This window comes from Gavia stellata, chromosome 3 (genome assembly GCF_030936135.1).
Source record: "Gavia stellata isolate bGavSte3 chromosome 3, bGavSte3.hap2, whole genome shotgun sequence".
In the NCBI taxonomy this organism is placed as follows: domain Eukaryota; kingdom Metazoa; phylum Chordata; class Aves; order Gaviiformes; family Gaviidae; genus Gavia; species Gavia stellata.
In genome coordinates this window covers 18,542,279-18,570,276 of record NC_082596.1, presented here as the reverse complement: position 1 = coordinate 18,570,276, position 27,998 = coordinate 18,542,279, and the positions used below count along the sequence as shown (strand labels likewise).

Here is a 27,998-nt window from a genome sequence, read left to right as displayed (position 1 = left end):
GAGCGTGTGGATGTGGCATTGTGGGATGTGGCTTGATGGGCATGGTGCTGTGCTGTGTGGTGTTGGGTGGGTTGGTTTTTGGTTTTTTTGTTTGTTTGTTTGGTTTTTTTTAGGTTGGACTTGATGATCTTACAGGTGTTTTCCAACCTTAGTGATTCTGTGATTCTGTGATTCTGTGAACCACAACTGTACCTTCATTTGCTCCTTTCCTCAAATATGGACATGTTCCAAAATTAAACCAACTTCACGAAATCTAATTTAACAGCTGTAACCAAAAGACCAGATTCCTCTCCCTGCAGAATCTTTTCTATGCCAGCACAGACAGGCAGGGACATACAGCTAGGATTAATTTTTGCATAAATTAATATTGATTTAGATATCAGAATTTTTATAAGCATATTTAAATGACACTAAAAGATTATAAACATCATCTTCATTACCTAGTCACTTTTTCTAATGAAAAATTTATATAAGAAGTTTTTCCTTGTCTTCAAATGCTTAAAAACATTATGAGCTTCACCAGGAGGAAAAAAAAAAAAAATCCCCTAATTTCAAATTAAAAAGAGATCATAGGCTGCAGGGAGAAGAAATATGCTAGATTTATACCTTAACATTTAATATTTATCATTATCCAACTGTAAAATAATTAATTTAAGTAATGCTATTCCAGCAACAGTATGGTTAAAAAAAAAAGTTACCTATCCAGTAAAAACAGATACATGCAAAGCTTTAAGATGTTAACATGAGATATGATTTAAACAATAAAATTGAAGGTGACTTAGGATGGGTTTACTACATTTTCCAAAGTAAATGTATCAAACTTAGCTCTATAACAAATAATTACTATTTAAAATCAGCACTTTCACATTATTTGGAGTCACTCACACTGAACTTAAAGCTTGGGTTCGTGTGTGCATTGGCATCTCACGTCAGATAAACACAAATGAATACTTGCCCCTTTCTCTCTCAGGATATCGCAAAATTCAAGACTGGGGCACACTGGAATACCCAACAGTCCTCCTTCATTTATTTTACAGGTCACAGAGACAGGTTGTCTTCCCCATGGAGGGTAAAAGAGCTTTCCTAGTTTTTTATTTGTGTATGTATATGTATATATGCATATATTTTTTGACAAGTAAACACATAAAACCAAAACACCTGGATACTGGGCCCGCAAACTGCAAGCAAGGAAACTGCACGGTACAAACAGTGTGATGCTGTTGATTTGTGATCTGCGTGAAATTTATTTCCCTATTTTCAGGAAAACTGATCTCAGTGTACTTTATTTGCAATTGATTGGGATTATACAAAAAGTTTCTGAATGAAAAAACTGATAATATGACTACCATGCAGTACATCATTGACAAACACACTTTTGAAGTAATGTAGAAGTTGTTAAAAAAAACAACAAAAAAAGAGCCCCACAAAACCCCCTATGCTGAGGAATTACTTTTAAATCTTTGTTCATTATTGGTAGACATTTAATAGGGTTATAGTCAAAGGCTAATTTTAGTTAAGGAGACTTCTCTCCAAAAAGTCTCTTCAGTGGACAGAGAAAGGTTTCTCTTGGATCTAGTCAGGACATCCAAAGATAGTCTTCTTTAGCAAATCAATTAAAACTGGAGTTGACTTTACCCAGCATTAGATAGACTATCTTCTCTAGGCTAAAATTAGCTTTTTTGAAGGCTAAGTTGAAGGCTAATACTGAAGTATTTAGGTAAAGCAATTTAAATGAGCAATATGTAAAAGAAGTGCAAGACTGTGAAAAAAGCTGTGAAACAACATGTCTTTAAATTATTTCAGGGTGAGTAATATAGTTTCTGAATGGGTAAATTGCATAGGATCTTACACAGAACACAGTGATTTCAGTGAAACCAATAAAGCTTTCATCACATAACAGAAATTGTATATGGATATGAATAATACCATATAGTCTAGATGGACTTAAACATTTAATTAATGATATTTTGTTCTGTTTACGCCTAATCTAATACCCTTTATTCATGTTAAGCCATTCAGTGCAGTCTCACTAAATGGATTATCATTGTCTTTTCTACAGAAATTGTTTAGAACTATATATACCTCAAAGTACTTACCACTTAGTTTGGGACTTGGTGTTCCCAAAGCTGGTCTGGGATCCTTCACTAATATTTTGGAACCAGCTATTAGAAAGAATGAATGACAAAAAGAGAAATCAGTATCAAATATGTTACTCAGAAACTAGGAAAATAATTTCCATAATGGAATTTATTTGTTACAAATGGTATAAGACTATGTTTCAAACTCAAATAGAAATGAGATTTCAGTCAGTATCAAGCCTTAGTATCACAGGAGCACATGCCCACTGATTTCTTCCTAAGTCAGTCACCTGGATGCTACCAAGTCATTTGCAATGCCCAAACATCGTAGGCTTTCGCTTCAGAATCCACATTTCAGAATTCACAGTCCTGGGCTATGCACCTAGTATGTGAGATGTCTTCTAATATGTCATCTAAAGCAAGTTATGTCATTTAGATCGGGATCCACACAAAATAGCACCGAACAGTGAAGAGATAAGTAACAATGGTGTTTTAAGTCACGTTTCTCTCCAGGACTTAATTATCTTCAACAGTACTGAGTGAGACCTCTCGTGTCCAGGACTGAAAACCCAAAGATGCATGCTTAATCTCTTAACAACGCAGGAGAAGGTCACTGTTTAAAGAATAGCAACAGAAAGAAAGAAACAAATTAGTCTGTCCACAGTATCTCCAACTTCTCAGGTGATTTGAGCACTGGAAGTTGGAGAATTTAATTTCTTCTCTGCTTAGAGCAGGAACTCTCTCTCCCACCGCTGAAGATGATGAACTAAGTGCGACAGTGTAATCTCCTCCAGCTGAAGCTATTTTATTTTGCAGAAGCTAATTTGGATTCACTGGGCTATAAAGAAGACACATAATTCTGTCTCCTAACGTAGAATACTCTCATGCAGCACTATGTTCCATTCCTTGCTCCAATGGTTATTTCAATATTTTGTATTTTGGATCTTGGCTTTGAACCCAGGCCTTTTCTCTCTGATCGATACTCTAAAAAAATAGACAACAAAAGCAACTTCCTTCTCCCTGACTGGAGTATTTTTCTGCATAAAAAGGAAACTTTAGCAAGAAGCACTGAGAATATTTTTCTTGAGATTAGCTTATTGCAGAAGGCTTGTTCTTAGTATATAGACTAAAACTGGCAAAAAACAAGGGTAGGCGTTGGAATTCAAGCTAAAATTCTCATGGTCTGTTACTACTGATTGGTTAGTCTCTATTTCCTCTCTGTTTTGAAAGAAACTTACTGAACTTCACAGAACATGGTTGATCTGGAGGGCATGCTTCACAGCATATGCTTTTTGACTACATCAAGCTCAGGTTAGAAATGTCTGGATCATAATTTCCAAAGGGCTTTAGTATAAAAAGCTGCTGAGTCAATCAGCCTTGTCAAGGTGAATAAACTTCTTGTCAAGTTCAGAACTGAAATTGTAAATACAAAATAAAATTTAAATACAAATTTTAAATACAAACCCCAAACTAAAACAAGTTATCTATGGAGTTTAAGTTTCTAGGTCCAGATATTTGCTGAGTAGGACTTTCAAGATTGCAGTTTTGTATTTAAAGGGTCAAATTTGAGTTTAATTCCCCTACAGATCGTTTTAGAGCTCTCAACTCCAAACATTTTATTCCTTTTCATTGATTTCCAAGCTATTTTTGTGAAGTTCAGAATCACAGGTGAACAACCTGACCTGGTGCTATTCTCCGTTCCATAGGAGAGAGATGTTTCATCCCTCTGTAACAGGTAAAATTGAAAATATTTAAGAGATATTTTACTTCATCTAATTAGATTAATACTTTACAATATGTGGCTCATTCTTAGCTTTCTCCACTGCTAAAAAGCAAGAAGATAGACCTCTGATCCTAAAAATTTTGCATTTCTGTAACATTTTTTCAGGACATTGGGAAACTAATTTATGTGACAGGGTAGATACAATCATAGTTACTACCTAATACTCAGTATTAAGTCTCATAAAGGCTCTTTACTATCAGATAGGTCAGCTAAAACTACTTGTTTCAATATCATCAGCAGAAAATCCTTGGATCAAAATACAACCTATGAATCACATTTGGCCTGCCATAACACTTCCTGAGTACTGAACAAGTCATAAGCTTACTGGCAGCTTGTTTTCTAACACTTTCGAAAAGCTCTGCTCTGTTTTCCCCCAGCACTTGCCTGGCATGTAATGCCAGGACACCTGTTTTTTACTAATACAAAATATTAATTTCCTATTTCCCTTCCAAGTAGCAGTGTTTGGCTATATAGTCTTTGAATGTCTCTGTAAGAGCTCTGGGGATAACCACATCTGAAACATTATGTATCAGTAATCTGAAAGGTGCTTTAATTATGCAGGAAATAGAATTCCAAACAGTTGCTATACTTGAGGATGTATCTTATCTCACATGAAGAACAACATTCTTACCATGATTTTGCTGTAAGGTTTTTCATGCCCTGCCAAGACGAAGTATGTAGTAAAAATTAGAAGCAAAACGAAGTGTTGAAATGTCAAGGAGAAAGTAGATACATTTTGTGTGCAACTAGTATATTGTTGCTTACATACAAATGTAAAATAATATTAAGCCCTATGGATTAATTCCATGCAGCAATTCAGACATCTACTTGGACTTTCGGCATCCTTCTCCAATATTATCATAGAATCATTTAGGCTGGAAAAGACCTTTAAGACGATGAAGTCCAACTGGTAACATAACAATGCCAAGTCCACCACTAAACCATGTCCCTAAGCGCCTCATCTACACGTCACCAAAAAAAGGTAAGTATCTAACAGATACTAAAAAGCCATACGTATAGTAACGTTGAAAATAACAGAGAGCCTTTCCCTCATCCACTAAGTGGGTCACCTGTCACAAAATATCAGGTTAGTCAAGCACGACCTGCCTTTCACAAACCCATGCTGACTGGGCCTGATCACCTGGTTGTCCTGTACATGCCATATGATGGCACTCAAGATGATCTGCTCCATAATCTTCCCTGGCACCAGGGTCAGACTTACAGGCCTGTAGTTCCTCAGATCCTCCTTCCAGCCCTTCTTGAAGATAGGCGTCACGTTTGTTAAACTCCAGTCAACTGGGACCTCTCCAGTTAGGCAGGACTGCTGATAAATGATTGAAAGTGGCTTGCTGAGCACTCTGCCAGCTCTCTCAGTACCCTTGGGAGGATCCCATCCAGTCCCATAGACTTGTGGGTATCTAAGTGGTGTAGCAGGTTGCTAACCATTTCACCTTGGATTGTGGGGGCTTCATTCTGCTCCCTGTCCCTGTCTTCCAGCTCAGCAGGCTGGGGACCCAGAGAACAGCTGGTCTTGCTATTCAAGACCGCAGCAAAGAAGGCATTAAGTACCTCAGCGTTTTCCTCATCCTTTGTCACTGTGTTTTCCCCCGCATCCAATAAAGGACGGAGATTCTCCTTAGCCCTCCTTTTGTTGTTAATGTTTTTATAGAAAGGCTTTTTTATTGTCTTTTACGGCCGTTGCCAGCTTAAGTTCTAGTGGGGCTTTGGCCCTTTTAATTTTCTCCCTGCATAACCTCACGACATCCTTGTATACCTCCTGAGTTGCCTGCCCCTTCTTTCAGGGGTCATAAACTTTTTTCCTGAGTTCCAGCCAAAGCTCTCTGTTCAGACAGGATGGTCGTCTTCCCCACCAGCTTGTCTTTTGGCACATGGGGATGGCCTGCTCCTGAGCCTTTCAGACTTCCTTCTTGAGGAGTGTCCAGCCTTCCTGGACTCCTTTGCCCTTCAGGACTGCCTCCCAAGGGGCTCTGTCCACCAGCCTCCTAAACAGGACAAAGTCAGCCCTCCGGAAGTCCAAGGTGGCGGTTCTGCTGACCCCCCTCCTTACTTCTCTGACAATCAAAAACTCTATCATTTTGTGATCACTGTGGCCAACACGGCCTCCCACCGTCGCATCCCCCACAAGGCCTTCTCTGTTTGGAAATAACAGGTCCAGCGGGCACCTTCCCTAGTGGCTCACTCACCAGCTGTGTCAGGAAGTTATCTTCCACACACTCCAGGAACCTCCAAGACTGTTTCCTCTCTGCCATATTGTATTTCCAGCAGACACTTGGTAAGTTGAAGTCCCCCACGAGAACAAGGGCTAGCAATTGTGAGCCTTCTCCCAGCTGCTTATAGAATATTTCATCTGCCTCTTCATCCTGGTTGGGTGGTCTATAACAGACTCCCACCATGATATCTGCCTTGTTGGCCTTCCCACTGATTCTTACCCATAAACACTCAACCCTTTCATCACCATCATCAAGCTCTAGACAGTCAAAACACTCCCTCACATACAGGGCTACCTCACAGCCTCTCCTTCCTTGCCTATCCCTTCTGAAGAGTTTATAGCCATCCATTGCAGCACTCAAGTTGTGCAAGTCATCCCACCATGTTTCCATGATGGCACCTATATCATAGTAGTATTGCAACTGTCATAGCTGTCTTGCAGCTGACACAATCTCCGTAAAAAAAATTATCCTGATCTAAATTTAGTAGGTTTGTGCAAAGCCATCGAGATTCTAATTCCACTGAGCTTATGAGGATGTAGTCCACACCTGACTCAGTCAGAAGTCTAAAAGCAGGTGTTACCCAAGCATTTGGCCTCTTGAATTATATCTGGAATTGACATCTCTGAGCATGCAAATGAAAGACAAGTACATGAAAGCATATGTCCCATTAAACACAACTGGAAAGGATTTGAGTTATCCTCTTAGGTGTTCTCCCCCCTAGTTCTCCTTGCCATTCTGCCCTATCTTATTAGACTGCAAGTAAAGAAAATCGCTGAAATATGATGGATGAGAGATGCAGTGGGAGACAGAAGAGATTACCTTCACAAACTGGAACTTTTCCAGTCCATGTGCCATCAGACCTACAAGCTCTATGCTCTGATCCTCCTGCCAGGAAGAAGCCTGGCTGACAAGTGTAAATCAATGTATAACCAAGTGAGGGAAGATCCATTCCTGCGACATTAGCATGACTTGGTGTTTCTGGTTGTTTACAGCTATGAGCTACAAAGGAAAGATAAAATATCATTCAGTAAAAATGGTGAAAATATTTCTGAAAAAATAATCTATACCCTTTCTGACAGTTAACTAATGAAGAAAAATGCATAAATAAAAATAACATATTTATATATTTTAATTCACATTAAAAATTACTATATAGTCTATAAATTACTGTCCTGAGCCTGTAAATACAATCTTATAAAGTGACCTTTCAATTTCAGGGGACCAAGAACCCACTTAAATGTACTTGCATGAGCAAAAGTAATTGTCTGCATATGCAAACATAAGCAGCGCACATCTTACCACAGTTAAAAGCAATCATGGTTTGTGACTTACGTGACTTATGATATCTGTGTAGCATTGAATAACAGTAAATAAATGGGTCATTTGGAAAAGGTCAAGGAGAAATTGTAGGTGAGGCAAGTTTTAAATATCAAGCAAAAAAATTAATTGCCATTCCTAATCTCATGCAAAGTGTCTTGTATCTTTAACAACCACCAGAATCTGAGAGTCTTGTGTTAGCTCAAAAACAGCGTACTTCCAGGAGCAGAGCTCACCTTTCAACACACTGAGCTAGTGATTTGCTGTTTGCTTAGGGGGAACGCTAACACCAACTGAAACACTAATGCTGTTTTCTTCTGTGGATATGCTCTCCATACACTGAAGTGATTCTATAAGTTCAGACCTTATAAGGTGAGACTATTTCCAGAAAAATACAGCTGACTAGCTGAAAAGCTAGAAAGATTAACCATGATATTATACCTTCAGTAAATTAGCACTATTTACTGAAGTGTAAAAGATTTAAGATATTAAATGTTACTTCCTGTACCCAAGTAAGAAGATTCTCTCCATTTCAGATTAAAAAATTTCCAATTACAAACCGTTTTTTCCCCCCTCCTTAAAATACCCTGACTCCTTAGTTGGGAAACAGCTCAAACTTTTTACCAGAACTGATTGTAACTATCTGCTCCAGTACCAGTTAGGGTTATGCAGGGCTTTCCCACATGTCCTGTTCTCACCACCTCCTCTCTTCATTGGAAGGGTTGCATCCTCTTAGATAGAAACACTATTTTCAGCATCTCTCTGGATGAAGAGCTGTCTGTTATTCTCATTATTTTGTGTTGTGTTATTTTTTTAATTCTATAGACTATTGTAGAAAAATTCACCCACAAAATCACATTTCTAACTGCTGTAAGCTAGTTATGCAAATTTGTATTGTTAATAAAACTATATAGATTAAGTTACCTTTATAACAATGTTACTGTAACTAAATAGCCTAGATAAAAAAAATGGAGAGATCAAAAATCTATCATTTACTTACGTATACATTCTGGCTGGATTCCACTCCATGTAAGATCAGGAAGGCAAGTTCGTGTTGTTGAGCCATGGAGAAGGTGTCCTTTTTTACACTGAAATTGAACAACATTTCCCACCTTTTGAAAAGTAGAAAACACAGTAATATTGTTATAAGGAAATATCAGTTGGGGGTTTTTTCCAAATTTGTTAGCAAACTTCTTCACATAATACAGGCTCAATAAATTATGATGCTCTTTCTGTAGAAACTAAATTAATTTCACAGAGCATTTTGATATGAAATAAAAATTTGCTTCATTCGTATTAAAATTACTCTCCCCCCAAACTCTTTCAAAGAGAATCAAAACCTCGTCTTCTGTGGTCGCTCTGGTGTGTTGCTTTGGGCCTGGAACAGTTGAGGCACTGTGAGTTTGGAAACCAAGCTTACAGTGGCTTCCTAGCTCTGGACCAAGGAGGAGCCAGTTAGGCAATCTTGCAGCAAACCAGAGAAGTTGCAGAGCTAAAATGGGTAATGGATTCTGCTGGACCTTTGCTGAACTAGACTCCCTTTCATGGAATGCTGGAAGAATTCACAAATTATAATGAGAAATATTTCATTAGAACATGCAAGGCCTGGCCAACACTGTTTCATGCTTCAGAAACTATAAGGTACCTATAATATTTTAATTTTGCTTTTTGATGACAAGAGGTAAAAAAGTATCATTCTTTATACTACATAGATAACAGAAACCGGAACACGAGTACATTACAATTTACAATAGCAATTCATCTGAGATTATTCTTATTATTATGAGTACATGTTGCATAAAAAGGAAAATAGAATTCTTTAGACAGTAACAGTTTCTGCACAAACATAACATGGAATAACTTGTTCAGCATGTCCAGTCATGGTGACATTGATGAAAATGCAAATAATTCTCAGTTACCATCAAAAGCAGGGAAATTAGATTACAAGTATATAATTCACAGAGTAGTTTATTACATGCTGTGAGTGGTTAACTCAAATATTAAGGTGTATAGATCACATCTACTGTTCTGCAGTGACCTGTATTAATGTATTTATCAACTCTTGTATAAACAAGAAGTTGAAAACCTTGAATTGTATGTGACAGCACATTTATGGTTCTGTTTTTTTTTTTTTTTTCATTGTTTTGTTTAAATGTATAACACATGATGTAAATTGTTGCTCAATGGTAAAATGTGGACGCTTTCACCATAGCTTAGTCCTGGGAAACAGCATTTCACTGCAACAAGTAGTCATTTGAAACTTTATAGTACTATAACATTTCAGCTCAAGGTTCTCATCAGAATGAAATTTAATAATAACCCATGAACTACAGATAGTAGCTCATCAACACAGTATGTGATTTAAAATTAATCTCCCTTTTTTTTCCTCTTCGCTGTGCTCACTGGCCTATGTAATTACTTTTAAAAGATTTTGAAGAAAATACACTAAATCACTTTCACGATTAAGCATGAAGTGGGAAAACACTAGAAGTTTTAGAAGTTGCACCAAATAGAAATAGAAGCACTTTTTTGTGTGGTAAAGAGCTCAGTTAAAACAACCACCACCAATATATTACTTTGGAACAAATACTAGTCTTATGAAATATCTGTTCATTTCAGTAATCTACCTCTATTGAAGCAATCTCCATTACCAAAAAGAAAGAACACCTGCCCTGTTTAATCTTTAGCTATCAAGGAAGACAATACTTCAATGCTGTCTTTAAAACCAGGACCCTTTCACCCTTGCTCACACCAAAAAAACCCAACCAAAACCAAATCTCATCTTAACTATTAAATGTAGTTTTTTAATGCACATCTGAATAGAAACTTAATTTTCTTTCAACTGTATTCTTTCAAAGTTGACTCTATGATCTTCCTGAATATAAAATATTTAAGAAAAAATATTATTTTTTTGTGATGCAGGGTAGCTGGACATCGTGGAAGTCAATGAGGTAAAAAGGTTAATTGGCTACTTATACTCAGATATCTAATTCTAAACTGTAACTGACTTAGAGATCCAAACTCTAGCAGTCAATTGCAACTCCAGAAGAAGCTACCGTATGGCTTTAACTGCTTAGTTACACTACCTCACTTATTTTCAATTAACATTTTATGTCCTACATTCTCTTTTTACAAAAAAAAAAGTATCTTCTTTTCCGAGTTTGGCAGTTCTCACTATGTGATTAGCTTTCATATATTAGCTAAACACCACTGAAATATGGGCAATGCTGAATTAATCAGATAACAGCAATCTTGAAATTTTCACCTACTTTTTAGTAGGATATTACCTAAAATAAACTTGTCATTATATAGAATCTCTTTAGAGGAACAAAAAGTCAATAGATCAAAAAAAATTAATTCAGTATCTTCAGTAAAATTCAGTATATTGTAATTCTACTCATCAAGAATGACATGAACAGAAAGTTCATACTTTGTGAGTTGAAAGGGCTGGAAAGTTGTGTCCGTAAAGTCTTTAGACCTACAGGACTCAATGGTTAACAGTGAAAAAAGGAAGGAAGTGTGTTTTTTCAATTTTCTGTAACTTCTTTCTTCTTTAGCTGCCTATTCATGACTTTGGATTAGTTCTTTATGAACTAAGTCTTCTGCTAGACAGATGTATTGAAAGAAAACTGTTCACCTGAAGAGCAGAACCCAGAAATGCATAGAGATTTTTTCCACTGTTTGCCCATCTTCACTGCAGCTCTGCATACCTTATGGCTTCACTGAAGCTTGGTTGCCTAAACATCAATCCAGTTCTTTAGTACTAGAAATATATCAGTGAGATAAGGAAATGGCTCAAGTTGCCAAGTAAGTGGAAAGGTTGAGCTGCTAGCATACCATGATTTAAAAAAAAAAAATACAAAACAAAAAAAACCTCACAGCAAACAAACAAAACTCAAAATGAACAATTGTTGATATTGCAACTATTTGTTGCAATACCAACTTTTCTATCCAAAACAGTAACTACCAGTGAAACTGTTTTCCTTATTTCCTCAAAAAAAATGGATGTCACCTGTATTATCCTTGTTAGGGAAACACAACCTTTATATGTGTAGGCCCCAAAAGTAGCATCAAAAATACAACATTTCCCCAAGTGATTAAGATGTTTTTACAAGTGCTGCCATGCTATTCAAGGTAATGAATAAATAAATAAAGGAAAGAGGCTCCCTGCTCCTAAAAAAAACAGCTTACATACAATATGTAATTATTAAAACAAACAAAAAAAAGAAGTAATTTAAAAATTACTTTTTGGGAAGTTTATTTTGCAATATTGTTATGCCAGAGGCAGCAGGTGGTGCTACAATACTGACTTCTATGGTCTTAAAAAATTCCCAATCTTGAGGTGTTCTGATTTGTTCAAATTTTTGTTATACAGCTTGAATAGAAGCAATAGTGGTAAGAGCTGGGGAAACAGTAGAAATAACATTGTTCACTGTACTCTCTGGTTTTAGGGAAGAACTGTTTTATGTGCAAAAGTGTTTGCATCCAATCCTGAAAAAAAAAAAGATTTCCTTGTATATTGCATGATCATCTCTGTGTCATAGCTGCTTTTTCCATAATGTCAGTTATGGTTTGGATATTCCCAAAATTAGCATCACTAGCTTTTCCTTTTGCTAAGAACCAAAGACCATATATTTGCTATTCTTTAACAGGAGAACCACAGAATCACAGAATCACTAAGGTTGGAAAAGACCTGTAAGATCATCAAGTCCAACCACTACAAAACAAAACAAAACAAAACAAAATAAAACTAAAAAAAAACCCAAACACACACCAAAACAAACAAACAAACAAACAAAAACCAAAAAAACACCCACACCACACAACACCATGCCCATCAAGCCATGTCCCACAATGCCACGTCCACACACTCCTTGAATACCTCCAGGGAGGGTGACTCCACCACCTCCCTGGGCAGTCTATTCCACTGTGTCACCACTGTCTCAGTAAAGAAATTTTTCCTAATATCCAGTCTGTATCTCCCCTGGTGCAACTTGAAGCCATTTCCTCTTGTCCTGTCATTCATCATTTGGGAGAAGAGACCAGCACCCTCCTCTCTGAATCCCCCTTTCAGGTAGTTGTAGAGAGCGATGAGGTCTCCCCTCAGCCTCCTCTTCTCCAGACTGAACAACCCCAGTTCCCTCAGCCGCTCCTCATAAGACTTGTGCTCCAGACCCCTCACCAGCTTCATCACCCTTCTCTGGACACGCTCCAGCACCTCAATATCTTTCTTGTAGTGAGGGGCCCAAAACTGAACACAGGATTTGAGGTGCAGCCTCACCAGTACAGGGGCATGATCACCTCCCTGCTCCTGCTGGCCACACTATTTCTGATACAGACCAGGATGCCGTTGGCCTTCTTGGCCACCTGGGCACACTGCTGGCTCATATTCAGCCTGCTGTTTACCAACACCCCCAGGTCCTTTTCTGTGGGGGAGTTTTCCAGCCACTCGTCCCCAAGCCTGTAGCGTTGCCTGGGGTTGTTGTGACCCAAGTGCAGGACCCGGCACTTGGCCTTGTTAAACTTCATCCAATTGGCCTGGGCCCATCAATCCAGCCTGTTCAGATCCCTCTGCAGAGCCTTCCTACCCTGAAGCAGATCAACACTCCCACCCAACTTGTTGTCGTCTGCAAACTTGCTGAGGGAGCACTCAATCCCCTCATCCAGATCATCGATAAATATATTGAAGACCAGCCCCAAAACTGAGCCCTGGGGGACTTGATGGGGGTATGATAAGAGGTGTGACACAGACTCTGCACTGGAGACCCCATTGCTGTGAACAACTCACCCACAGTCTCTTAAACGAATGCAGACCTGGACAGATTCAGGTTTCAGGGGTAAAAAGAATAAGTATCTAACATAGGTGAAATGTGCCTTATAGAGTAGATTGAAATATAATGTGGAGCTGCAGTATGAGTGGTGTAAAAGTGTGTTATTAATGTTATAAATAACCCCATGTGAATCAAGAATGACAGAGACCAAAAAAAAAAAAAAAAGGGGAAGGAAAAAAACCGTCAAAATCACATTTCTGCCAGTGAAGCACCCCAGATTCTGACACTAACATCCCCCACTGACACCAGGCTGAAGCCACAAACCTCAGGATCCTGAGAAACAAAACGAATCAGGAAAATTACATGGTGTCTGATAAGGCTTAAATTACATTTTTATTGATGCAGTAATGATGCCAACTGTGCTAATGGAGACAGCTATACTGTGGTAGTACAGCACTTCTCTTGGAATTTCATCCTGCAATTCAATCAACACTAAAGTTTTAATAAGCATTGCATTCACAGAAGGAGATTATTTGCAAGGTTGCTCCACATCCGCAGATCAAGTTTCATACTGCATTTCATAAAATAGAACCCAAGAGCTACCACTACTGTAATGTGGCTATTTTCCTTTCTAAATTGAGACTGCCCTTTGGCTCCCTTCAGGCTTTAATGTAGGGGAAAATAGCTGAATTTCTACAAAAATATATGTTGGAAAAGTATGAGAAGTAATAAATCTTCCGCATATGACGGATTGGTCTAAGCAATTCTAAACTGTTTCTTCAATTCAGTAGCATCTTGTGTTACAACAGCTTATGGTGAAAGTGCTATAAGCAATTTTCTATGTTACTAGCAATATATCTGAAGAAATATTTCAAAACTACAGTTTCTTTCCAAGGAGCAATTTATTTTCCAGATTACAGATGAAGTCAGTATTCACTAAGTTCTAAAGATATTTTGTCTTCATTGTAACACACTGTTAAGGTAGATCTGTCAAATCAAAAATACTCAGGTGAAAGGTAAACACCCCAGAAGTACATATTCATAACAATTAAAGCAGGTGATGCTACTCATTCACATGCCATGCCTGATATCCAAGTAGCACTAAACTGAATTTTGATGTTATTTGAACACACAAAAACCTGATCTGCTTCTGCCTGCTGAATTCAATACTGAACAATAAAATCCATACAAAATTCTGTTACCTCTTTGTTGCAAAGCTCCTATTTAACAGTTAAAGTACCATTCAAGTGTGAGGTGGTGATATTTGTGCTTTTGTTAGTGTAGGTTCCAGGAGGTCAGGTTTTGATATGCCTTTCAGTGAAGCCTGGAATTATGTTGTATATGCCTGAACTTCCAATGCAATCAATGAGATAGGAAAACAGATAATTGAGAGTAGGGGAAACGACAAGAACAAAAAACCAGTGCTGTGGAAGTCCATGACTTGACAGTAGTATTGTGAAAAGCAAGCGACAGTCAGTGATATAGTCAGGTAAGAGGAGGTATTGTCATTTGTTGAGAAGCACTTAAAACAGGACTCCACATATGAAGACTTGAATTCTACTGTCAAGCTACAGCTTCATTTTTTAATAAGAGCTAAAAAAACCCCAACCAAACAAAAACAAACCACAACAAAACAAACAAAAAAACCCACCAAACCCCCAAATGAGAAAAAACCCACCACCATCAGTTAGAGTCAGGAAACCATCTTATACATTCAACAATAACAACTCCTTGTTATGCGTTTGCCAACTGCAAAACATTTTGCTTAATTTTGCATAAACTCTTTTGGTCTGTTGTTTAAAATGGTAGACAACGGATCTATGAGACAAAAGAAAATCAAAGCCATCTCATCTTCAGTATTTTGGTATAATTTAGAATTATTCTTTACCTTTTTGCTATGGATGGAAGCAAAAGTCATTATTATCCCATTCATACAGGAAGTTAATTATAGCATAATATAAATTAATTTATAATATGTTTGTGGTTTAAATGAGTCATAACATTATTGAATATACGGTAATGTAATATTTCTTTCCAGGACCTACAGGCAATAACTTGTCTAGAACCGATCATTTTCACTGTTGTTTCCACCCAATACAGAGATAAACTTAGCTTCATATGTACAAATGATACTCCTACCCTCTTCCGTATTAACTACGCAATCATATTTAAAGTAACTAGACATTGCATGCAGACATTTAGTTGCTATATAAAACCAAATTCGTTACATGAGCTTAAGGATAAGTTGCTGGCTAGGTAAGGAGACTACAGCTCATACATATTAAATCTGCTAGGCACTAATCTTACAACTGTGGGATCAAGGTTGTAAATTCTGCCAACAGCTACACTTCTTTTAGAAATTATTTATCAGTTGACATTTTGCCTGGTATTTTGACAGTCCCATACTAGCTGTGAGCAACACTTTCATCCACAACTACAACAACTACGCCACAGATGAGAAAGTCTGCATTAGCTTCTTCACTGATAGAAGGCTCATTAATATGTCAGAGAAACTGTGACAATAAAATTGTGGAAAATGGTCATTGTAATGATTCATTTCTTACACAGCTGAATAAAGAGTTGCCCTCTAGCATAATATTGTATTATACCCAAAGGAAGTTAGCCCAAGGACTGCCCCTGCATATTCTATCTTGGCATGAAACAGCATTCCATTCCCCGGAGAAAACGGAGACAGTTACATCACCACTCACATATGACTGTGATGTAGCACAATCTGAAACCCCAAAGATTGTTAAAATGATCACTAAGCAGGAGGAGTACTGTGTAAAGGCCACCAAAATGACAAACCAAAGAAATTTTTGGCCATGAAACTTTGAAAAGTCTTTAGCTACAACCTTTGCTTTTAAAAACTAATTTCATGTTGGAAAACTGTTCAAATTTCAATCAGCCCTTTCTTGCATTTCTGGCAATCTGCAGTTTTTATTTAACTCCTGCTACTAGACAGGCACCATGTGCAACCATGGAGCTGCTAGCTTACTCTTCTGCCTAGTCCTCTTCACATGTCTGGAGCTTTCAGCCTTGACACCAAACACAGATGTAGCAGGATAGTTTAGGATCTCTCTCAGTTTGTTTGCAGCTGCCTTATCAGATTCCTAGCAAATTATAGGGCACATTTTTGCATCTGTACACCACTCACCCATGAAAACGTCTCACTGAAGCCACTGTTTTGTGTGATTCAGAAAATCAGAAATTCAGAAGCATTTTCAATTTCACAATTCTGTTTCCAACAGAAGCTTATGCAAACACCATTTGCCACAACACATTCCTGTATAAAAGGTGGCCAACAGCCTCCTGGGCTGCATGAGGCAGAACATTGCCAGCAGGTCAAGGAAGGTGATTCTTCCCTTCTGCTCAGCACTGATGAGACACAAATGGGTGCTGGGTCCAGTACTGGGCTCACCAGTGCAAAAGAGACAGGGACATACTGCACTGAGTCCAGTGATGAGCCACAAATGTAATTAAGGGACTAGAGCCTCTGGCATAAAAGGAGTGGCTTAAAGAGCTGGAATTGTCCAGCCTGCAAAAGAAAAGACTCAAGGAGAATTTTATCAGCGTGTATTAAAACTTGCTGGGGGCGGGAAAGGAGACAGAGACAGACTTTTTTTCAGTGGTGCCCAGTAACAGGACAAGAGGAAATAGGCACAAATTGAAACACAGGAAATTCTGTTTAAAAATAAGAAAAAGCATTTTCAGTGTAAGGGTGATCAACTTAGAACAGGTTGCCCAGAGAGTCTGTGGAGTCTCCATCCTTGGAAATATTCAAAATTGTCTGGACACAGCCCTGATCAACCTGCTCTAGCTGACCCTGCTTTGAGAAGGGGGATTGGGCTAGAAGCTCTCCAGAGGTACCTGCTAGCCTCTGTGACTCTGCGATTCATTTGTGGTCACATCATTTCCAAATGTAATGACAGAATTGCTCTCGGGGAAAAAAAATCCGTTGTTTTTTAGGCTATGTCTACACTAGCAGTTTGGTATACAGTATGCACACTTTTAAGGAAAAAAAGCCTACTTGATAAACAGTAGGGAGGTCTTATATATTGGTGGGGATATACTGAACTCCTTCAAGGTGAAACTAAGCAGAACTTGATCACCAGAGTTTCATGTAGTGCATTGCTAATAGAGTCACAAGGTCAATGTAATCCAACAGTTAGAAATAAGGAAACACAGCAACACTCCAGCAACCAGCTCTTACAAGGCATGAGCAATTTCTGGACCTCTAATCAAGTTTCTAGACTTTGAGGTAGTATAAAAATATTTTAATATCTAAGTTAATAAAAAATAGTATACACTACCTGATAGCCAAATGTGTTGTTTTGTGACCCATGCCTTGGGACTCCTGGATTTTCACATGCTGTGCGAGTAGGTTCTTAAAAAAAATTACAATAAATTAAAGACAAACCAAATTACAGTATTTTAATGAAATACATGAATGTATCACAAAATTAAGCTTGTTCAATAAGCCAATGAGAGAAACAAAAATAAAGTGACTTGATTCTTAGAAAGTGTAGAATAACACAAGGATAATTCAAAATAGCTGAAAAGTCCTAGATTGACTTAGCAGGAAAAGGAATAATAAGCATTTCAATAAATTTCAATAGTATGGCTTACCTATACATCGAGGAGAAGAACCACTCCACATGCCATCTGCTTGGCAAATTCTGGTGCTGGAGCCAACCAAAATAAAAGGAGGATTGCAGCTAAAAGAGACTTCTGACTGATAGATGAAGCTTTTGCCTTCCCTTTTCCCTTGAGCAGGTATGCCAGGGTCACCACAAAACTTTGCTGTGAGAAAAAACATGATAGAAATGGAACGTGTAATTTATTAAAATACCCCAAAATAACACTTACCTGAACTCAGTCAAGCAGTTACTCCAAATTTTATATTTATTTTATTAAGCACAGGTCAAATACAGAAACATTTAATACGAATTCAGAGAGACTAGCTAGCCAATCTTTAGCCTGCTTCAGTTTGCAGTAGTTTTGCTAGCTGTTCAAAATGCCTACATAACGGGTTTGGTCAGTAGCTTGAAGTTGACACTCAAGGTTACACAACTAATTTTTATTAAGGTCCAAATATCCTCAATTCACTTCTTCCCCAAACCACATCAATCTTCAAGTCCTCCTATAGAAAGCAGTCAAGAGAGTGTACCAAAACTTCACGTCAGCCTCCTGTCCTCTCCTGCTTTCTGCCACCTAGCCAGTACTCAATGTTTTTGTATGATTAAAGGATTTGTCACTCAGATTTGATGAATCATAAATTCTTACTTCTTCATCCTTCACTGAAAGATAAGGTTTGGTATGTATGGAAGTAGAACACTTGAAAGCTAGTACAGCTAACAAAATAAAAAAAACATAGTAAAGAAATTTCAGCAGCAAACTAAAAGTCAAACCCTAATAAGCTGCTATTAGGCGGGATAAATTTGACTGATAAGAACATATTCTTAAATTGATCCCTTTACTTTTTATCTATCACCTAAAGATTCCTTATGTCTATAGCATAGCATAACTAAGTAAATGCACTGCTGGCAAATTTACTGGCCTTCTTCAGCAGTAAAAAGTACTGATTATCATCAGAAGCTGGATTTTGAATAATTGATTCAGGAAATGCAATCAGCTATGGTAAACTTTGTGCCATCAGGCTATATTATTCCCAACACACCATGAATTCCAATATTGTAGAGTTTAATTTCATATCAAACAGAAAATGTTGCAATACACACAAAAAAATAAAACACTAACCCGAATGTGTGTAATGACATATTTCTAAAAAGGCATGTTGTACAGGCAATGGAATTTTCTGCTCCATCTTTCTACAAACAAAATTTAAATTACATCTTTTAAACAACCACCTTCAAAATACATTTCTACTGTCTTTATCTTTGTCACCTATACCTTAAGCTTTTCAAAGGACCTGGTCACATGAAATGATCCTGCCCTCTGTCTCTTACTGCAGACACTGACTGTATGGGAAATCCATGCACACACACACTGTTGAAGAAAAAGGGCTTAATCTATAACATACCAGAAATGTACACAATTTCATGGCTTTAAGTGGAATGGGACTGTCTGCAGAATTATAGGCCAAATTCTAAAAAGATCTATGAATTGGAGATAGTATCACACAGTGAACCTCATTGTGTGATTGACAGTTCATGTTTGTAATTTAGGTTTTAATTAGAAAATTATTTGGAAGTCTTAATTTGAAAATACATTAAACACTTACAGACTTTTAATACAGAGACTTGAAATGATCTCCTGAACAGTTCTTTGTACCAACAAAGTAGCAACCACTCTCAAGGAAAAAAAATCCTCACATTAAAAAATGTTTTTTTGTAAATTTATTATTTTTTAATAAAACTAAGTAAACTCCACTACTTAGTTGTTAGTCACCTTTACCCAATCATTGAATAGTTACTGAATATCTGCCTTCTGTATAGATAACCATGGAAACCAGGCACCATGTTAAAAGACGGCAGTTTCCCTCTGATATTGGAACAGGGGACTACAGAATAAACTAAAGTTGCAGCAAACTGGAAGGTCCATGAGTGCTCCCACTCCCAATGGAAATATTTTCCCAAGGACTCTGAGAGCCTTTAACAGAGACAGGGCTGTGGAGCTCTGGCACTGAGGCTGTGAGGCTAGTATCATTCTTCGAAGACTTTTAATTGATTAACAACAAGTTATAGCTGTAGTCAGGAATTTTCAGGCATAGGCTTGTATTTTTTTCACCATCTATTGCCAAGCTTATAAAAACAGAAGTCCTTTACTCAAAGTACTATATGAATAATTAAGCAGACAAATTTACTAGGTCATAGACAACAAATACTCAACCAATATGACCATATTCCATTCTGAATAATTATTCCATGTTATAACTATACCTTGCATATCTTCAGCTACAGGCTCTATGGAACTAAGCTGGGAACTAAATTTCTGCTGTCAAGAACTGCTTAAAGATTGCTCATTGAGAATGACTTTCACCACCTCCCTCTCATTTCTGCCAGATGGCAGTTAGTTTAAGCTCTTTGACAAGCGCTGGCTGCCAATTTATTTCTCTTGCAAGCCAATGGGTAACCATTGCACTTCAACAACATTCAGTTAATGTAATGTCTACATGAAACAGCCTTTAATTCCCAGGAGCTGCATTCTGTGCTAACTATACCTTTTAAAAAGTTCAAAGGTAGAGCCCCTTTTTCAGAGTGTATTGCAGTTTTGAGTATTATAACCTCAAAGTTGACAAATGGCTTGTGGTATCCAAAAATGAATGTAAGGACACAATATTTTAATCAAGAACAAAAGATTAAAAGAATTTTTCATGGTCTTTGATGTTCATAATATAGTGGACTCTAAAAAAGCTCCATCTAGAGAACTTAAACAACAAATGGTGAGGCTTTTTTCTTCCAGAAACAATGCCTTTCACCATGTTCCAGCTCTGGCACATAGAGTTTCTGCAGCACCAAGCAACTGTTGTTGATGATATGAGAATATCATTAGAAAAAAAGGAAAATAAAAGATCATCTATGTGATACACTTTCATAGTAGTAGGATATAGCCAAAACAGAGAACATTTTTGAAATGGAGAGATGAAGAATGCAAAAAATAGTGAAAGAACGGAGAACTGCATTTTGCAATATTTAGCAAGGTACCTGGCAAGCTCAGATACTTGGCAAGCTCAAATTAAACTTCAGAAACTGTAAAGCCACAAAGATGAAATTATCCTCTTGCAGTTAGAAACCTTGCTAAAGACTGTTACAGACTTTCAGTGGTATAGCTATTCTACAAACAACTACAGAACCTCCTTCTTCAGTACAGTCAGTTGAATATCTCTCAGAAGCATCACAATCACTTCTTTAAAATGATTTTTTAAATAATGAATGGAATGACACCAACCTAAAGAAAAAGCCACATTTGCTATTGTAATGAAATTTTTAACAATATAAAAATCCATCAATGTTATAACTTTCAGGTTAACAAAATTTACTGCATAGAACATATAACTTGATTTAGTGTAGGGAGAAAATTAGACAATTGTCAAGGAATCACCCTGGGGCGTAGTCAACATTACCAACAGAAAAAACTCTGTGATATCAGAGAAAGTTTAGGATGAGTAATGAGCAAATAAAAGAGATTATAATGAAACTTTCCTTATTCTATATGTAGCTAGATCTAAAAACAAGACAGCACCTCTTAATCTTGTTTTGCCTTGGATCATTTGGTACTCATTGCCTGTAATATCTTTTTTGTGTCTGTGTTTAAAACTTCCTATAAGCTTACAAAGGATTTACAGATATTCCTATGTTTTCCTCAATCTACAAGTTCTGTTACAATTTTGGAAAATATAGAAGGATTGTATTTGTGCCAGGTTTGAAATGAACTGAGCCACGGGGGGGGGGGGGGGGGGGGGTGGCGAGAAAAAAAAAGGTGAAAACTTTAAAGAGGAAAAAAGCACTGTAATTGAATTAAAAAAAAAAAAAAAGACTATAAAGTAAATACATACGTAAGCACTGAGGTACTTCACCACTCCATGTTCCATTCCCAACACAAGTCAAAACAGCGGGAAAAGAGAGTTCATATCCTGGAGAGCAGACATAGCTAATGCTAAATCCCCAGTCCAAGTTTGTTCCTTCCAACCTTCCATTAGAGATCTGCGGAGGAGTTGGGCAGGTAACAGCTGCAATAATATTCAAAATAATTAGGCTCAGCTGCTGTAAATATCCCCAGTGTACACAATTACTAGAAGAACCATATGTGCTAATTTCACCTTTTTTAGAGGACAATACAGTCAGGACATGCTATCTTCCTCACTGTATTCTTGCCACATTTCCTGAAGTTAGTACTTCTGGTTTTCTCCATTTAGGAGACAGTGGCTGATTGATGAAGTGACTTAAATAAAACAAGATGTTGCATCAAACCAAATAGGAAGACTACCTAAAAATCAGTATGGAAACTATGAAATGTACAACGTTTAAGATATGTCTGGTAGTATACTACAAAATTATTTTGTTTGTCTGTTTAGACAACATAGAGTACAATTATCTTTAGTTACCATGGTAATAGTCAAATACTTTCTTCCTGTTAACCAGCTTAGGCATTTGCTACATATTAATGCCCAGGGATGAAAATCCAGGAGTACTGAAAGCATGTTTCTAAGTACCACAGTTTGGTTAGTATTTGCTTCATGAATAGCTCCTCACCAAACTACCAACCCAGAAAAGGACATGATAGCTTTTGCCACACTTTCATGATGCTTTAATAAAACTAAGTTCATATAAGTACTCCAAGCAGCAAAAGTCTGTCCACATTCTCCAAGAGCTTAATGACTAGTCCTTTTAAAAAGATCTGTATGTTTTCACTTCTGAGATGAATAATAAACGAAGAAATACTGGTCAATAATTAGGAAAGGAGAAAGAAGGAATAGCATGAAACTAGGTGTAATATCAGAATTTTGGGGTGAAAAAAGCAAAGCAAAACAAAGCAACACCCAGCCACAATGCAGAATGCCTCTCTAAATATTTTGGTCAGAAATTTAACCATAAATATGTACAGCAACATTTCTCAGTTTAAGAGCTGAAAGTATATTACAAATGCAAGTCTGCAGAAAAGACAATGCTTGAATAGTTGAATATTTAGTTGCAGATGAACATGCATCATTTTCCAACTAAGCAAAACCAGAGAATTATTTATATCCTCTATTTCAATGGCACGGCAACAATTACGCATCCATTTTCTGCCCAGGTCATTTTCCAATTATTTTAACTAAATGGTACCAGAGGACCCTGGCACTTCCTTCTGACAGTCAGAACTAATTGTTATACATTTCAAACATACTACTGCATATTACATATTACTTTTAATTACAGAGTCAAAGAAATGGGGGTTATTAGCTTACCTACTGCACTCACACAAACCTGTGTGGTAGAACAAAATTCTGAGAACACTAGAGATTCTGCATCTGACTATTATTTAGTATTTATGAAACCCATAAATATGTATGATCTAAAACCAGAAAGATTTAAAAACTCAAAGCTGAAATTGACAGTCCAACTCTTTCTTTGTATGGTTCTGTTTGAATCAAATCAGAGTTAGATCTCCTGTTCCCAGTTAGGTGCCCTGCAGTCCTTAAGAATTTGAGGCTGGGAGACTATATCGTAAATACTTGTTCTGTCTTACAATCTTCTAGCTGTTTGCTTACAGCCACTCTTGGAGACAGATAAACTCTTCGTCAATAGGACCAGTATGGCCATTATTCTGTTCTTAAAATCAGTTTTGTAATTGAAGCTGAGGCTGGCTAAGAGCACAATACAAATAGAAAAAAAGTGAATTGTTAAGAGAATCTCAAAGTCTGACATCCTCAAGAATGTGTTGGGAAAATAACTTTAAAAATTGACATTATCAAAAGTGAATTAGAATTAAAGTGGACTTGGTAAGATATTGGGAGAATTGTACTCAGCAAGGAAAGTAATTGCAAATGGGGTGGAGATTTGAAATTTATTTGATCTGTTTTGATGAATGAATTCAGGGGAGGAAAATGAGAACTGCTGAGCAGGTACGTAACTGTGCTTCCTGAGAACAAGACAGAAGGAAGATGGATGAGAACAAAGTAAGCACAAACTTACCGACAAAGTTTTAAAATAATACAGATCAGACATACTTAGTGTGAACACAGAAATAAAACACCAAAACAGTAATGCTGCTTCTCTACAGCTGTGGTATCAGGAAGAATGAGAAAAATTACTCTAAAGAGAATATGTTTTAAGGTTGAGCAAGCGAGTTTCTCAGAGAAAATTGTTTGGATGACACAGACAAGGTGGTCTTTCAGTAACGTTCAGATTTTTTGGTGTTTAGATTTCAACAGAGCATTAAAAAAATTCCAATAAAACAGAAAAATCAGGAATGCGATTAGTAAAAGAGAGAAAAGGAAGATCTTGAGATTAATCCTTTCAGTTTTTGTGGCAGAGAAAATAACGTGAAGCAGAAAAATATTTATTAGGAAATTTGCTAGAAGGATTTAGCCTTTTTGCTGAGTATGTCAATACAGCACAGTGATGCTCAAAGGTGCACATCTAATGAAGGAAGGATCAGAGGAAAATATTAGTATTATGGATAGGGTAACCGAGAACAATTTGCCTTTGACAAAGTTCAGTTGTATAAATGCAGACCTTTCCTAAAGGTGTCTGTCACATGCTTGAGTGGTCTTTTTGTAAATACAGGGACATCTATAAGGTCATTTTTGGTATGACATGCTAACCTTAACAAACAAACAATTCTAAACCATCATTTCATATTGGCTAATTCAGTTTAGCAGCAAAGTAATAAAATGTTCGATAAAGCTACAAAAAACTGTTCAACATACTGTGCTGGTATGAAAAATAAAAGGGAGAAGATGCAAAGGATGGAGTCACCATTCCTGCAGCCAAAAAATCAATTCAGTGTATTCATACTAACAGTAAGTTTTGATTTCTGTGGAAATATTTGGCTGACTCATTATAATAAACAGTGGATGTAAATGTCATAGAAGAAATAGTTGACAATCAAAATAAATGTTGTACCTTTACATGTTGGGATTACTCCACTCCATGTGCCATTGCTAGTACAAGTGCGAATTAATGAGCTATTTGATTCCATTGTATAACCAGGTTGGCACATATAAGTAACATTTTGTCCAACAACATAATCATCACCATATCTCATGCCATTGGCCGGGACTCCTGGATCTCCACAACTGATAACTGTAAGTAAATAATTGAGGAACAGATTTTAAAACCTAATTGTGATTTATTTATACGTGAGGGGAAAAACATAGGGCAAAACTAGGAACTTACTGGGGAAAAAAGGAGAAGGAAAAAGTGTCATAAATCTTATCTCCATCAAGAGAAGATAAACATATGTCATCTGAATTAGCTGTCAAACACAACATGTGGAGCTGTATAACAGTTATATTTGGAGAACATCAATACATCCGTTCAACAGTAGAAGCAATGGACTGTACAATTTCGATCAGTAAAATTTCAAGATTATAAAATGAAAAGAAAAGCAAGAAATAATCCATATGTCTCTACCACCCATTGATACCCTCAAATTTTCCTATTTGTTCAGAGCTTCATTATTAAAGAAGCAGGTATCTATTGTTTAGTTTATATTTCCATGGGTACATCCTGAAAGGAAGCACAGTCTGGAAAATTTAAGATATATGTCTGCAAAAAGCTCCCACTTTGTAAATGCTCCCATGATTACTATGTACATAAACAGATGAGAACGTTCAGGCAACCCCCAAACATGGGCCATGGCTTATATCAAAATTAGGCCTACAGTATTTTAATAAGTGGGAGTGGTTGTAAAACCTCTTGTGACTTCTAGTGTCAGGACTTCATACAAAATACAGCACCCATGTGTTTTACAGTTCATCTTACAATAAACTTGACAATCCCCCTACAGCATTGTTATTACTTCTGGAAAATTGTGGGAGGCAGTTTCCTGGGCAGAAAGCACATCCTGGCCACTTCTAAGTAAATGCCAAAGCATGACTGATGTGAATGGTACTCCCTCTGTATCCTGCTTTCCAAAATGTAAAAACCCATGACTACATGTTTGTAGTGTATTCTGGCCAGGTCCCTTGATGTAAATAATTGGGAAACTGAGAATCTAAGGTACGTAGTATGCCTGCTCTACAGTTTATCACAGTCTGAATGACCAGATACTAATTAAGCTGCATGTATCAAATCTTTAAAAAAAAATAAAATGTCTCACACAGTTGCTGTCTATGGATACAGAAGAGACTACAAAACGTACCACAGGGTTATCTGGGTTAGTCTAAAGGTAGCTAGTGCAGCGATAAAGAAAATTGGAGATCAGCCTATTTTATTTTACCTAGTAACACAGTAAAGTTATTTTTTTAAAAAAACTTTAAAAGTCATAGATTTTTTTTTTCATTCTTCAAAAAATATAGAGCTGTGAAAGACAGAACTGTTTCTCTTAGTTACATCAGTACATTCAAATACTCTACATGTTCTACCTTTCTTCATTTGACATATTCTGTTTACTATCCTTAACGTTGCAAATTCTAAACTAAAATCATCCTTGATATTTTTCCAGGTATACTGTTGTTTTGACTGGATTACAACATAATGCTTATGCCTTTATCCTTTTTTTCTTAATCCTTGTTTCGTCTCTTTAGATCTTCTTGTATGAAGAATATTTCGAATCATCACCTTATGAATTTAGGAACGTGCAAACACCATACACCATATATGATCAAACAGCTCCACAAACTATCCATTTATTTTATACTGTTGAAAACTACTTTTGTTGTTTATTTAAACCCAACTAAAACCACATTCTCAGCTTTTTCATTCACCATCCTTCCAATCTCCATTTCTTTCCTTTGGTAATTAATACAAAGTTTTTCTTCTTCCACTGTTACTGTTACTGTAATGATTGTACCCTTTCCTGTTTTGTACCTTTCCTGCACAGCTTTTGCTTTACCTGTTAGACTGTCTTTAACTCAACCCACAAGTTTTTGCACTTTTACCCTTGCAATTCTCTCCCCCATCCCACTGCAGGGAGTGAGTGAGCAGCTGTGTGGTGCTTAGCTGCCTACTGGGGTTAAACCACAACAGCATGGTAGGGACAGTTAGGAAAAAAATTAAACAAAACCTGCCCTGTCAACAAAGTCTGTTGGCACTGCCAATTCTACTGCTTTGGGTACACTTTGAAATCATTATGAGAAAATTGTTCTCTTACAATAGATAATCTTCAGGCATATTTTATAGATACGGAGATAAAACTGGCGGGAGACAGAGAGGGGATTGTTAACTTATGATCTGTTAACTAGCTATATAGCTAATATTGTCCATTAACTCTTGTTAATTATCTGTCAGCGATTGAAAATTGCTATATTGTCATAAGAGAGAATGTATCAAGTTAAGTATGATGAAGTTTAATATAATTTTTATTTTATATTTAGATGTATTAGGTAACTGCAGAATTAAAGGTCTGTAGAATGGGACACACTGGACACAGCTCTGAGCAACCTGCTCTAGCTGATCCTGCCACGAGCAGAGGGGTTGGACTAGACGATCTCCAGAGGTGAATGCCTACCTCAGCCATTCTGCAGTGCTGTAAAATACCTGTCCATTTCTGGGTATTTTAGAGCTCCTGCTAGTACCTGTATCAGCATAGATACAAGTTGTAGCACCTAGTAGTGCTTCTGCTTCTGCCCCCCTTTAGGAATTAGTTAATAGTCAGCAACGATCAAAAAGGCAGAAATGAGTCAGGCTGAGATTCTTGGAGTTCGTACCTTTTTTGTTAAGATTTTCATTAAATCGTTCTTTTCATATTTTGACCACTCCAGGGGATACACATCAAATGAAGAACACCTAAATAACATTATCACTGGAATAAACATATGAGGGGATATACTTTTTAGATGTGTAATCATAACAAAGAGAGAACTGTGTATTAGGAATGTCAACAGATTTATTGTATAACAAAGTTAAAATGTATTAATTACATAAAGATTTTTTTTTATTACATAAAATCTTCACAATGCCTCTCTTTGTTTTATTAGGATATTTTCTCTGTTAAGACATTTTTCTAGGTTTTAAGTAAAAATCCCAAGTTTCTACCTGAGTACTGTTTTTTGAGAAGATTGCTCTAGCATGTACTTCAGCTAAATACCATTCTAAAATAAAAGAAAAAAGTATAGATGCAGTTACCATCACAAAACACCTTTATCCTTGGTAGAATTAATCTGGTTCTCATTATAACTTGGAAAATAATAAATAAACAAAAACTTTGG

The 27,998-nt window shown here is 36.9% G+C and overlaps 1 protein-coding gene across 3 annotated transcripts in view; it reads right to left on the bottom strand.

Moving 5' to 3' along the window:
- CSMD3 (CUB and Sushi multiple domains 3) overlaps window positions 1–27,998 on the bottom strand; it is a 731,455-nt gene that overhangs the window by 11,984 nt on the left and 691,473 nt on the right. For all 3 annotated transcript variants that reach the window (XM_059815714.1, XM_059815715.1, XM_059815716.1), the window contains 7 exons: window positions 24,751–24,930; window positions 21,699–21,872; window positions 17,810–17,983; window positions 17,494–17,567; window positions 8,410–8,521; window positions 6,912–7,091; window positions 2,097–2,162 (listed from right to left, as the gene is read on the bottom strand). In XM_059815714.1, the coding sequence (XP_059671697.1) occupies window positions 2,097–2,162; window positions 6,912–7,091; window positions 8,410–8,521; window positions 17,494–17,567; window positions 17,810–17,983; window positions 21,699–21,872; window positions 24,751–24,930 (960 nt within the window). The remainder of the gene's footprint in view (window positions 1–2,096; window positions 2,163–6,911; window positions 7,092–8,409; window positions 8,522–17,493; window positions 17,568–17,809; window positions 17,984–21,698; window positions 21,873–24,750; window positions 24,931–27,998) is intronic.